This window comes from Limulus polyphemus, unplaced genomic scaffold (genome assembly GCF_000517525.1).
Source record: "Limulus polyphemus unplaced genomic scaffold, Limulus_polyphemus-2.1.2 Scaffold1722, whole genome shotgun sequence".
Classification (NCBI taxonomy): domain Eukaryota; kingdom Metazoa; phylum Arthropoda; class Merostomata; order Xiphosura; family Limulidae; genus Limulus; species Limulus polyphemus.
In genome coordinates, this window is record NW_013667332.1 from 137,467 (window position 1) to 152,726 (window position 15,260).

The 15,260-nt window shown below is 34.0% G+C and overlaps 1 protein-coding gene across 3 annotated transcripts in view; it reads left to right on the forward strand.

Annotated features, from left to right (window-relative positions):
- LOC106464700 (suppressor of lurcher protein 1-like) overlaps nucleotides 1-15,260 on the forward strand; it is a 152,388-nt gene that overhangs the window by 125,029 nt on the left and 12,099 nt on the right. For all 3 annotated transcript variants that reach the window (XM_022392466.1, XM_022392465.1, XM_022392467.1), the window contains 2 exons: nucleotides 11,340-11,508; nucleotides 13,323-13,522. In XM_022392466.1, coding sequence (XP_022248174.1) covers nucleotides 11,340-11,508; nucleotides 13,323-13,522 — 369 coding nt within the window. The remainder of the gene's footprint in view (nucleotides 1-11,339; nucleotides 11,509-13,322; nucleotides 13,523-15,260) is intronic.

The window sequence follows — 15,260 nt, forward strand, 5'->3', positions numbered from 1 at the left end:
AAACACGGATATATATTGTCTACAAGAAGAAACCAGAAACCCACACACATATATATTGGCTACAAGAAGAAAACACACACACATATTTCAATATAGTATACAAAAAGAAAACACACCCACAAACACATATATATGTATCTGCCAGAAGAAAACACACACGTATATATATATATATAGCCTCCATCAAGAAAACACACATACATGTATTTATATATATAGACTACAAGAAGAAAACACATACAAAGACATATATATATATAGTCTACAGGAAGAAAACAAACACACACACATATATATATAGTCTGCAAGAATAAAAACACACACATACACATATATATATATAATCTACTAGAAGAAACACACATACATATATATATATAGTCTGCTTCAAGAAAACACACATCACACGTATATATATATAACCTGTAAGAAGAAAAACATACACACACAGATATATATAATCTCCATTAAGCAAACACACACACATATATATATTGGCGACAACAAGAAACACACACTGATATGTATTGGCTAGAGAAAGAAAACACACATATTTGTAGTCTACATGAATAAAACACACACACACACATATATATATATATATAGTCTACAAGAAGAAAACGCACACATATATATGTATAGGATACAAGAAAGGAACACATACACACATACGTAGAGTACACAAGAAGAAAATACACCCACACAGATATATATATATATAGTCTACAAAAACACACAGACACATATATGTATAGTCTACAAAAGGAAAACACACACATGCACACATATATATATAGTTTACGTGAAGGAAACACACACACACATATATATATAGTCTACAAAAAGAAAACACACACATATATATATATATAGAGAGTGTACAAGTAGTATATACACAAACACACACACATATAGTCTACCAGTAGAAAACATATATATATATAGTCTACAAAAGAAAAAACACAAAAACAAAGACATACATAGTCTGAATCAAGAAAACAAACACAGATATATATTGTCTACAAGAAGAAAACACACCCACACAGTAATATTTGTAGTGTATACGAAGAAAGTACACACACCCAAACATATATATATATATAGTCTACAAGAAAGAAAAAACGAACACATATACATAGATACATATAGTGTACAAGAAGAAAGCACACACACACATATATTGTCTGCAAGAAGAGAAAATACACACACACATTAATATATATATATATATATAGACACAAGAAAGAAACACACACCACACGTATATATATATAATCTGCAAGAAGAAAACACACACACACACACATATATTGGCTACAAGAAGAAATCAACCCCACAAAGATATATATAGTGTATACGAAGAAAGTACACACACACATACACACATCATATATATATATATATAGTGTGCAAGAAGAAAACACACACACACACACACATATATATATATAGTTTGCAAGAAGAAAACACACACACTATATATATATTGGCTACAAGAAGAAATCAACCCCACAAAGATATATATAGTGTATACGAAGAAAGTACACACACACATATATATATAGTTTGCAAGAAGAAAACACACACACTATATATATATATTGGCTACACGATGAAAACACACATACATATATAGTCTACAACCAAAAACACACACACACACACATATATAAAATCTAGAACAAAAAACACACACGCACACATCTATATATATAGTCTATAAGAAGAAAACATGCATATATATATATAATCTACAAGAAGAAACACAAAAACATATATACACCACACACATATACATATATATATATAGCCTACAAGAAAAACACCTACACTGACATATATATATATATTAATAGTCTACAGAAAGAAAACACACACACATGTATATATAGTCTACAACAAGAATCCACACACACACATATATATATATAGTCTACAAAAAGAAAACAAATGCACACACATATATATAGTCTGCATGAAGAAAGCACACACACATATATATATATTTAGTCTGCATGAAGAAAGCATATACACACACACACATATATATATAGTCTGCATGATGAAAGCACAAATACACACACATATATATAGTCTACAAGAACAAACACACACACATATATATACACATAGTCTACAACTAGAAAACATGCACACATATATAAATATAGTCTACAAGAAGAAAAAAACACTCACACACATATATATATATAATCTGCAAGAAGAAAACATACACACACTAATATATATATATATATATATATATATGTCTACAAAACAAAACACACACATATATATATATATATTCTGCAAAAAGAAAACACACACACACATATATAGGGTACAAGAAGAAAGTACACACACACTCATATATATAGTTTACAAGAAGAAAACACACATACATATATATAATCTACAAGAAGAAAACACACACACACACTTATATAGTCTACAAGAAGAAAAGACACACTCTCATACATATATGTATAATTTACAAGAGGAAAACACACATACTCTCATATGTATATATAATGTACAAGAAGAAAACACACACTCACATATATATATTTATATATTCTCCAAGAAGAAAACACACACACACACATATATATATATATAGTTTACAAGAAGAAAACACACACACCTACACACACAAAATTTGACAGTCTTGTCTGTATTTTATTATCTATATTGTCTTATTAAATTACTTCACACTTTACAGTCCTTTTTCAGGTTTTCAGGTTTGATCAACTAAATGGCAGCTGGCAAGAGAAGTAAAATAAAAAAGTTATTATGTGTCTATCTATGTTTGTTAATTTTAATTTATGTTACTTTGCAAGTAATGTTTTTAATGAAAAAATAAAGACATCATGTAGTACTCAATACTCATCTGTCTTTATTGAATCATTAATTTTTAACAAAAATACTTGATTAATAGTTCTTATTTTTTCTGTACAAGAGATATAATGTTTACTGAAAGTTTGCCAGATTTCGTGAAGATACATAAATCGTTTCTAACGATGTATCGATACAATCGCATCACGGCTTCACGATACGATACTCGTATCATATCGCTGTATCGCCATACCTTTAATATATATACATACATACAGTTTCTGTATGTATGCATCTCTAGAGGTTTCCTAAAGTTTTGACTAGAGCTATACTTGATGGTGAAGGTAAGATTCTTGAAGGCTATCATTGATGATCTTCTTTCAGTGCCTGATAATAATAATCATTCTTATTTTTCCTCAAACTTTTACTTCACCAATCAAAAGTTATCATTAGTCTTTTAAGTTTTTCTTTATCATGCTAATTTTCATTTAGTGTCATGGATGCTCAAGCTGTTGTTTAGCAAACAAACTTGGCTTTGCAATGATAGTGCCAATTGGAGCTGTGGTAGTTGTCGCTATTTGTATATCTGGTATCTCTTGTTTAGTGTTAATCATAGATTTAGTTGCTGGGATGATGATGCTGTTGTAGCAAATGATATAGCTCCTTCCTTTATTCTGGGTTGCGTTGTGGGTAAATTTCTAGCGCAAGTACTTAGTTCTTAATAATCCATCTGCTTTATAGCTCTGGAAACTACCACTTTGGTTTTCTTCATTTTATGATCATTCCTCCAAAAGTGTACCACTATCTACACCTTATGTCTCTTCAATTAGTACACCCACCCCTCAAAGCAGCAATTCTGCAGGTGAATGGCTCTTGCAAATGCATAAAATTCATGTTGGTGAGCATTGTTATTTCAGGCAGTACTCAAATCTTGCATGGTATATTCTAGGTGATGAAGAATTAGAGATTAGGTAACTTAGCTTTTTCTAGCTTACTCCATTGGGTTTGGAATTGAAAGATCTGTTGCTCAGTATGTTATACTAAACTGGGTTGACATGTGAATTATATTATTTTACTCTATTATACCTGGCAACACTATTGATCAGATTATCTATGATTGTCTTCTCTCTATCTCTGTTTGACATCTCATTTCAGATAAAAAAACTAGTGGTTAAGTTAAAAAATACTTGACCTTTGTTACAGTGGGTCAAATCTAGTTGAAGTGACTCACAACTGGTCTAAAGTTCAAGATACACTCAGAGAGTAGAGCCAGTGGTATCATGCAAATTACAGCACTGGAATTTTCTATGGCAAATACAGAGAAATAGGGAAAATACAGTAATAAAATAATGTCACATATGGATGAACTTGATCAACCCTAAATTAAACAATACCACTATTGTCATTCTGGTCAGACTGGATATCAAGGAGTCAATCCCTTAGCTATTTTTGTACACCTGCATTTCAACTTATTATTTAACAAAATGACTACCTGGTAAAATATCAAGTAAATAAACTTCCATTACTTAAACATCTTATGTAGTACAAGTCATATTTACAAATATAAATTAACTTAAACATACAAAACAAACAAATAAAAACCACACAGTCTAAACCAACCTATCATAAGATTTAATACTAAAAATCTCAGTATGTGTTATTTACTTTTCTTACCAACCTCTGTTGGACAGCAAAATATATTACGAAAATAAATAAAGGATCTAGAACGTAGCTACTATTAGTTTTATTTCAACCAGAAAATAGATGCTGGGATTTATTTCCATTAACATATGTAACTACATCAGTGTGCACTACATCAGAGTATAATTATTTTGGTTTCTTCTTGGGTTAAAAGGTAGGCAGTGTAATATAACATAATGCCAGCTGATCTTGATTGTTTATCTACATTTACTTTAAATACTGTTGTCATCCGCAGTGAAACTGATTGGAAAAAGCTAAGCAACATAATATGCCACAGTAATTCATAATTGTACTGTTGTAGCCAACAACAATTCATTACAAACCATCTATCTGTCCATCCTTTGGTTCTGCTTTCTTTGGGTTGTTAAATCTAACTTTGCCACTACATTTTAAATACTGTTAGTTTCATCTAATAGTCTGTTTTATGATTAACAAATGGTGTGAAACTTATTTATGACGGTATGTTGTCTTATATCACTCTTTTATAGGAAATGACGCGGAAGAATATGTATTTACTGGGCAAATGTTATATTACAACTACATTATATATATATTTATTCTGTGTGTTCCAGCAACAGTACTCATCATTCTTGGCCATTCTCTTGTTGTTGTTGTTTTTTTTCTGAACTCGGAAGGTAAGGTTTGTAACATTCTTTTGACTTTTAAACAAAATTGCTATTTATATGATATATTTTAAAGACGTGTACACCATAGCGTGTATATTTGTTAAAATGAAACTAAAATACATACTTTTTTAGCTTTGACATAAAAATTGCATTACTTGTTTCAGTGCATTCATGTGTCTCTTTATGTAATTATTAAACTGAGGAGAGCACGTAAGGATTTTAATTTGAAATATATTCTAACAATTTAGTCCTAGCCATAGTATGTCAGAGATAGAAATCTCTGCTGCTTCTTTTCCTTTGCCTCATCATAAGAAACTTGAAAATCGTTTAGCGCTCTCATTTTCGCCATTGGCTGCACAGGGAATAGTAATTCAATCCAATTTCCTTCTGGTATTTATTCTGGCCTGTGTTATATGGTTTTGTATAAACTTACAACCACAGCTTATTCACTCGTTCAATGTGTTAACATACCACAGGCCCAATAAAGCTTGTAGAATGATAATCCTAGGTAAGAAGCTTGCAGTAAGGGCCAGTCCATCTGGAACTCAATAGATAATGTACAGTTGCGAGTATCAGATCCAATCTCAGTCTTGAAATTGAATCTATTTACATCATGGTATATCTGTATTGGGAGGTGAACTATACGATACTCTTGCTGCAAACCTAAGTTCGTTTCCAATTAGCATCAAGTTTGATGACTGATCAGTTCATTACTGCTCTGTTGCCCTATATGCTTTCAAGGAAGGAACATGGTCTTCCTATATCATCTCTAGAGATACAAACATGGAAAGAATTTTCTTAACTGTTTGCAATGCTTTCTTGGCTAGAGAGTGTGACTGAGTATGATAAGGTGCTTTCTGCATCTTTACAACTCCCAGTGCATGACAGAACCCATCAAACAACAAGCTTTTAAAAGTAACACGTGTTCAATATGTATCTTCTGTGGATTGTCAAAGTAGGTTATCCATAGCTCAGTGTCTTAGCTAAATCGTATCTGCAGTATTCTTAACTGGCTTTGTTTCGACCCACCTGGTAATATAATTGATAGTTACTTGTGCATATTGATTAATTTACTCAGTTTCTGGGAGTAGTTTGGCACGGCAAGTTCTTTATCTGCGTAGTAATACAGTACAGTATCTGCATCACCTCTTCATATCCTGTTGTAAATGCAGCCAATAAAACTACTTCACAGGTTGGTCGTAGTGAAAAGTGATCCTTAGTGTCCTCCAGACCTAGGGGGCTACTACCTGCAGGTAAGGCTCTGCGTCTATGTAGATAACAGCACCCCATTCTGCACTTCTAGTTTATCGTACGCACGCAGGTATAACTTTGTGCTGCGTGTTTTCATTGTACATCTACCATATTACGATTATCACAATTATTTTTCCCATAGAAATCTGTGTCCAAAATAGATGTGGTTGTAAATTATTTTCTTTTAAACACTATTAAATGTTATTTAAAGTTTTCATCTGCTAATGACGTTTTTACCTCCTCGGGCCCCCCAGTGGCACAGTGGTATGTTTGCGGACTTACAACGCTAGAAACCGGGTTTCGATACTCGTGGTGGGCAGAGCACAGATAGCCCTTGTGTAGCTTTGTGCATAATTAAAAACAAACAAACAAACAATTTACCTCCTCGGTGGCCTATTTTTACATTTGGCACAATGACTTGTACAGCCATTATGTTCCAAGGACTCGTGGACTGGCGAGAGATAAAAGAATATTTATTTGGCACTGTCATACTGCTTCGATGGCAGCATTGGAATTTGAAGCTATACCTTTCAATATTGTTAAATGTACAATCATACTTTTTCACTATAATTGTGAATTTCCTTTCATACTGCTAGTGGCAGAAGTTGATAATTGCCATAAATGTTTTCTTAGTTGTTAAACAATGTTGTTCAGGAGCATTAAGTTTCCAAAATCCATATGCCTCACACTATCTTCTTCTTGAAATGAAACGTTTCCAATGTCACTATTACTGATATCTAGACTTATAATAAATGAACAGCCATGGATAAGTAACACTAGAACGTTAACTAGAGCACAATTTAGTGACAGAAAAGCTTAATTACATTCGTTTGTAATACTGCTATTGAGAAGAAGTTGGCCGCAAAGCACTTGTAATAGAAAATATAAATGAGATAACTCCAAACTTCTTCCTCATTTGTAGATTTGGCTAATCTTTGACTGTCATGGCCTTCATAGGGGCTGTGGACAATCCATTTCTTCTTACTATATACCTTAAAATATCTACTGATATATACATAAGTACATACATTTTCGATTTCAGTTTTAAATCTGCTTTCCTATAATGTTATACCAGTCTAAAAGTTCTTAGCAGCAGCATTCATATTACGTAAGAAACTGGACAAAATAATAGTCTACCTTTTGTAGATGTACTTGTGAAAAATGATAGATGGTAATTTAATAACATAAGTTTATAGAAAACATTTCCCTGTTGTCATGCCGCCACACCAAGAATCATTAAGTAATATAAAAACAAAATATTTCTCAATTTTATACTTATGTTTACAGAACGTTGAAAATTTGTTCTAGACAAGAAAATGTATGTCATGAATAATTGTTAATTAAATATTGCCACGACAGCGGAAGTCACGTGACGCTAGTAACACGTGATGAGTTTCTAGAAGGATCATGAAGGCTCGGGTGTTTGCCAGACGCCCTCTATTTTAATATATAAGCCCGGCAAATAAAGTGGAGATAATAACTGCAGATAGAGAGATAGAGACAGATAATTGAGTCAAGTGAGCGATAGTGACCGTAAGTAAAGTGCGTGAATGGTTGTGGATTATAGCGTGTGTTAAGTTAAAGTGACTGTGGAAATTAAGTGTATTACAAAGTTTATAACGAGAAAGAATAAACTAGTTTTAATTAAGAAAGGACTTGTATCGCTGAAGTTCTTCGGAAAGAATTTTTACGGGAAATTAACAAACGACCAGAGACGTAACAATATTTTAGCGGTTGAAAGGGGATTTGCATCAAATATAATAGAACCATTAATAAGTTTATAAATAGTTTAATGTTAGTTAAAATACTATATCAAAATCTGTTTATGAGAAAAACTATAAAACTAAACTTTAAAGACACCGTATATCCCAGGATGAACAGATCATTTATTTAATGTTTTGAGAAACAACAAAACTTTTGTCCCGTACTTAAACCTATGAACAACGTTAGGAAATGTTGGGGAACATCAAAGATAAAATAAATAAAATAAAACAAGACTGGGATTTATCAAATAGAATGTGATTGTGTTAGTATTTACATTAGTAAAACTAAAAGGAACTTAAAGTACAGATTACAAGAATATAGAGGGTAAGTAAGAAATAATAAAATAGAAAACTCAGCTATAATAGAATGCCTACAAACAACACAACATACAATTTTATGTCACAAAACTACAATCTTAGCTGAACCAAATAACGACAAAACTTTAAATATCCAAGAAACATTAGAAATAACAACATCTAAAAGGAAAGAAATATATATTAAATCGAAAATCGAATACCATCAGTTGCTTTCATTAATATATGGCACGACATATGGTAAATGTTAACCAGTAAGTTATGCAATTAATTTTGAAATGCAATATCTTATGACATACATAAAGTGTAAATTTTCTTGTAAATAACTCTTGGAGACAACGCAGTAGTGCATCGAAATAAAACATGTAGAGTGTTTTAAGTAAAAGCTGTTGACGGCTTTATTACAATTTAATTGAGTAAATATGAATCGTTGCATTTCAGTATTTCACATGACTCAAGGGCCAGTCATTTGTACTTAGCTATTTGTTTGTGCTTGGATGTATGGTGGTGGAAAAAAATTAATGCATAACGTATTTTTTTCACACTTCACTTGGTTTCTGTAATTTTTTATGAGATTATCCATTGTGGAAGTGTCAGAACTACTGTAAAGTGATTATAGATATTGTGTGGTCTAAGCTGACTCCTATTTCAGTCATCCAAGCATATATGCATCTTTATTAACAAACAAACCGTGACAAGCGTAATACAGTAGATGATCAACAAATACGAAAATGTTCTTTAAGTAAGTAAACCTAGATTTAAAGATAACGCCACTAATGTAATTGACAAAAAGTGGTCACAGAATTTGTTTCTTGTTTTAATATTTGGATGTGCCCCCTCTAGCCTTGAAAACTGCTTGAAATCCCTGTGACAAAAGATGTATGAGGGAGTGAAAGTAAGCAGCAAGGCCGACGTCAGCACTCGGGCTGCCCGGGACCCATACTTTATACAGGGGTCCACTGGAGGAACAAAAAATATACGACTATATAAATTTTGTTTTACTAAACCATTAGCTTCATGATGTCACAAGCGAACTATCACTTCTTGTAGTTCCAAGAAGTACCGCTTCTCTCACACTTTGTTACTTTCTAGTAATTTTTGATAAGATTGAGAACTGGATTGGTGCCTGGCTACTATAGTGTCTTGATACACTCCCATCAAAGATAATCCTTCACCTAAAGCAATGAAATAAAATCTATGTGAAAATTTCGCTATTTCACGTCTACTATGTAGAGTGCATGCATTTACTAACCTTTTTATTCTTGTGGTGTGGAGAAAAGTCATCCTAGAATGTGTACTGGTCATCTCCACTGAAGTAATCGCAAATTGTTGGCTTTAACCAGAAATTGAAGATTTCGATTTACTTAATGGCATCGATAGTATCTTTCACAGAATGCAGGCATCCCACATCCTGGCCAGAGATACATCCCCATATCACCTGATACCGTGGACACTTCACAGTTGCATTCGAACATGCTGGATGAAACATTTCTCCACATCGACGTCGTACAAAGTGCTTCCCATCAGACCCGTGAGGGTTGAACTTTGATTCGTCGGATAAGATCATTTTGCTCCACCCTGCTTCAGTCCAGTCGCCATGCTGTTTGGCCAGGTGAACCTCATCTTGTTGGTGAAGATGGATGTCTTTCTTGGCCGTCTTACTGGGAGACTGGACAGTTTGCGTGGTGACAGTGATTCCTAAAATTTTCTGCCAGGCTCGTTTGAGATATGTAAACGATAACTGATGATTCTGCAGGCTCTTGCATTTCAGAACACAATCTTCAGCCATTGTGGAAACTTTCTTCCTACCCCTCCCCTTCCACTACTCCACACGTCCAGTCTCTCTATATCTCTGCACCCAGCATTTCCCAGTATACTGATTAAATTTAATCATTCTAGCAATCTGCCTTTAAAATATTCCTCTTTGCTCAAAGTAACAATTACTTCTTTTTAATGTGGAATTAAGTCGCAATCCTTAACTATGGTATCATCTCTCTCACACACACGCTGTAGCAGATAGGATTCTAAACTAAATTTCAGTAATAACCTCCATTTATGGTCAAGAAACAACTGATGCAATACTCAGACAGCATATAAAGCTACTAATGTAATAATTAGACAGTCCATGAAATACATTTGCACCTACGTGCATTAAGGCCTCAAAACACACGATTATTTCGAGAAAAAAAGTGTGAAAAAATTTGGCGACGCAATAAATTTTGAACCACTGTAATATAGCTGAGGTGAAGCTAACTAACCTTGCTAAAAGAGAAGAGTCGGTCTGGGCTATCTGATCACATACGCCCGTGCAGGAAAGAGGCGCAGGTTGGCCTTGTTGGAAAACTCTGGATTTCTGCATTTTGTTCGAATCCGTGCAACCCCATAATATCCTCGTACTTGAAGCTCTGGGTGCATTATAAGAATAGCAATCAAACCCATAGCGTGGATGATGAGTGGTAGGGTGCTGCTAACTGGCTGTTTTCCTTCTGGTCCGTACTTCAAAATTAGGGATAATGGCCGTTAGCCTTAGTATCTTTGCCATAAACACAAAATGCAAATACCATGTAAGAAGTGTATAAATGGAGCAATAAAATAATATTAATTAATTATTCGAAAACGCGTAAAGACACTTAATAAAATGAAAATAGTGAATTATTTAACAAAATCGTCTGTAGGGAAAGTTCTGTCACCTAGGTTCATCACTGTTTTAGGTCGCTTTTGGTTAACAGCTGTGTAAAAAGAGTGAATCAACTTTGACTCTAATCTTCGCCTAGGCGTGTTACATCACACTTATTATTAACATTACCACTGAAAGACATAGTTATTATTTCGCCTTCTCTTTCTGTAGTGTGTGGGTTCATATTCAACAGCACAGAACACACCAATGGGACTTTTACATCTCCAAATTATCCAGGAATCTACCCACGAGCTACAGAATGTCACTACTTCTTCCATGGCCGCCCAAGTGAACGAATACATCTGACGTTTGCCTACTTTGATGTTGAAGGAGTACCACCGTAAGTTTAACTAAACTGGATTATTTTATTGTTAAACTAATTTACAGGAGAAATGTTTTTCCGATAACAGAGCAGCTCAATATGGCTTGTTTCTTTGTTGTTGTTTTTTAATTTGCTAATTTTAAATTGAATAACTTAGACATCTTTATGAAAGCAATCATTTTAAAAATTCGCTTCAATAACGTGTATAATATAAATGAATAAAAGCGTTATAATGAACTTTATTAGAAGTATTTGTAACTAGTTGTGTGATATAAATATGGCTGTTTTAGGTATATATAATAGCAATGACTGTTAGTTATTGGCCTTCACCGTTATTAGAGCTTTGTTTTTCGATAGCCTATTGGAAATAATGCCCCCGGAAGAGGACAAAAGGCCACCTGGAGTGGTCACCTGTTTTAACCACTTGTACCAGTAAATAGTAGTGTTGTCTATTAGTCAGACAGTAGAAAGTAAAATGACGTCACATAAGGGTCGCTTAACGTTGCAGTTTGTACTGTCGTGATATCAGTAAAACGTGGGTATGCCATGAATCACGAGAAGAATTATGCACTCTGTAAGCTACAACACAGTGATATATGAGCTTCAAATGCAAGAAATAAAAATATTTGTTACTCTTAATTTTGGATTTATTTACTCTTGAAACAGAACGCTTTCAGAAACCCTGCGAAAGTACATCTAGTTATATTTGTTAATGACTAACAAATATGTTTCTTTTCTGATTGGTCTATACATACAATCAATAAATATCTCTGTCAAAAATCTATCACTATCTACCAAAATGTTTGTTTTAAATAGCTAAATTTTATTTATAAGTGCTCCAGTTTCAAACTGCCGCTTGACACAAAAGTATTTTAAGTGTCTGTAAGGTCTAAAGGTATGTGAATAAACAGCTATCATTTGTCACAAAATATGGCCGAGTATGACCATGTGGTTAGGGCGCTCGATTCGCAATCTGAGGGTCGTGGGTTCAAATTCCCGTCCCACCAAGCATGCTCGTCTCTTCAGCCGTAGGGGCATTATGATGTGGCAGTCAATCCCACTATTCGTAGGTAAAAGAGTAGCCCAAGAGTTGGCGGTTGGTGGTGATGACTAGCTGCCTTCCCTCTAGCCTTACACTGCTAAATTAGGGACGGCTAACGTAGATAACCCTCGTGTAGCTTTGCGCGAAATTAAAAACAGACAAACAGATTGTCACAAAATTAACTGAGTTATAGAAGTGATACTTTAAACAAGTATTCCAGATAGACGTGAAATCTAATAGTGAGACTATTTCAATTACTTTTTTTTTTTTTGACACAAATGTATCTGTATTACAAAAAAATTCATTCAATAAGAACAAAAACAAATTACAGCTATAAAGGATGAGTACGTTATATTAAAATGATTTTGAATATGCAAATCAGCAAGTCATGTGACAACCATTACGGATATAGTCATGTACAGATCTACATTTTAAAATTGTTTGGCATTTCATCGGTAGAGTGATGCCATTGAAAATTAATCGCTTTTGTGAAAGGTATGTAAACAGCCCTTTCTAACCAGAATATTCATACATTCAGATAATAAGATGTGTTCATATCAAAGCTGCAGGGCCAGTGTAAAGATGCACGGTCGTCAGGTAAAACATGAACAGACGTGGCAACCTGGACTGTAACGGCGCGGTGAGGCTCCAGAATTATTTTAATATAACGTACTTAACCTTTTGTATAACTCTCAGTTAAGACAAATGTGTCCTAGTTAAATAAAAGCTTTCATTTAATACTGTTTTCCCGCCGAATATTGTGATCACTTTTGTTTTTTTTTATTGACAGATGCACTATGGAAACGGCCAGTGATTATGTGGAATTTTCAAACTTTCGAACCGTTGACCGCAAAATTCCTCGTCATTGTGGCCCCAAGAAACCTAAAACTATTGAATCTGATGGCGACTTTTTTCGAGTAGCCTTCAAATCAAACGATAAGTTTGATGGAACAGGATTTGAAGCATTTTATCAGTTTCGAAACTATGTTGGTGAGAACTATTTTTACTTGCATTTATTAACTTTTATTTAGATCAAAGTTTTATTCTCTCTATTTGTCCTAAAAACAATAATAATCTATTTTTAACTTTTAATAAATTCTGAAATTAACCTCTATTCTTATTTTTATTACAGTATCTAATCGTAACTGCAACTCAATGGTTTGAAAACACATCCACCTAGAAGTGTGTGGTGGTAGAATTGTATTTTTCTAAACTTTATTTGAAAATAATTTATTAATCACTAGCTATTTCTTTACTTAGTACAGTATCGATCAGGATCATTTAGATCCAGTGCTTCTCAACCGAGGTTCCGCAGAACCCTTGGGTTCCTCAACTGACATCCAGGTGTTCTGCGAGATATTGGTGGAATGCAAGAGTTCTGCATATTCTAATGCGTAACTACATACCAGTCACATAATTGTAATCCGACTACATTATATTTCTTTATCAGTATAGCGGGTTTTATAATGACATAATATAACAAATCACTGCATTATTTTAAATTAGTGAGTGAGTCATTAAAGTTTCTTTGTTTTGAATTTCGCGCAAAGCTACACGAGGGCTATCTGCGCTAGCCGTCCCTACTTTAGCAGTGAAAGATTAGAGGGAAGGCAGCTAGTCATCACTATCCACTGCCATCTCTTGGGCTTCTATTTTACCAACGAATAGTGGGATTGAACGTCACATTATAACGCCCCCCACGGCTGAAAGGGCGAGCATGTTTGGTGGGACGGGAATTCGAGCACCCTAACCACCTGGCCATGCTGGGTCATACTTATTAAAGTGTTTGTGGCATCCAAACTATGCAATGCAACTATAAGAACTGTGTGTTGGTTTTTGTCATGAAATATTTCGGATATTCACAACGTTTTATAAGTGTTTGTTATTTATTTTTGATATATATCTATATATTGGGAACCGTGGTGTCTGTCCGAGCGTTCGTCTGTCTCCCGGTTACGGCGGCCGCTTTCTGCACTGCGTTTAAAAAGTGGCGCACACAGGCAAAACCCAACATTCACTTTTGAAATGATGGGAGAAAAGGCATGAATAGTGTTGATGCCAAATTTTATTACACAAGCAGGATATTCTACATTAAATTGTTAGGACTTAATCACACTATCATTCACATTTCAAAATGTGAGTAACAAGAATGAAAATGTAGATTTACCATATATTATTGTTCAATGGCTCTTAGCATGACTGAAATGGTCAACAATACTTTTCGCGGTGGGGGGTATAAGTTGCTCAGAGCTTTGGCTCTGAGTGAAACCAAGAGTGCAACACAATTAACCTTTCTAAAGTCCGTCAAATAAATTAAATTAATAGATTAACTTTAACTTTTCCCGTCACTGGGAAGCTCCGTTTACACAAATTTGACGCTAGAAGAGTGCAGTAGATTCAAAAAGGTTGAGAATTACTGATTTAACGTAGTCGTGTATAGAAAATGAATAAATCAATAGTAGTGTTTATTCATTGGCTGGGTTCTTTCTTATGGAAAACAATAAATATCCCGTCTGATGTCTATTCTTCCCTTCTTGATAGGCATCTATATACACAGCGTGATCACAAGTAACTAGACACCACCTCTTCAGAAAAAATGAAACTTTTCAGTCATATTCACATGAACTGATATATTTATAACTTAATTAATATCTAGTAGATCTTCTTTTCGCTTCGTGGAGTTCGTTGATCCTTTGGTGCATCGTGAGAATCATCTCGTCAGTTTTAG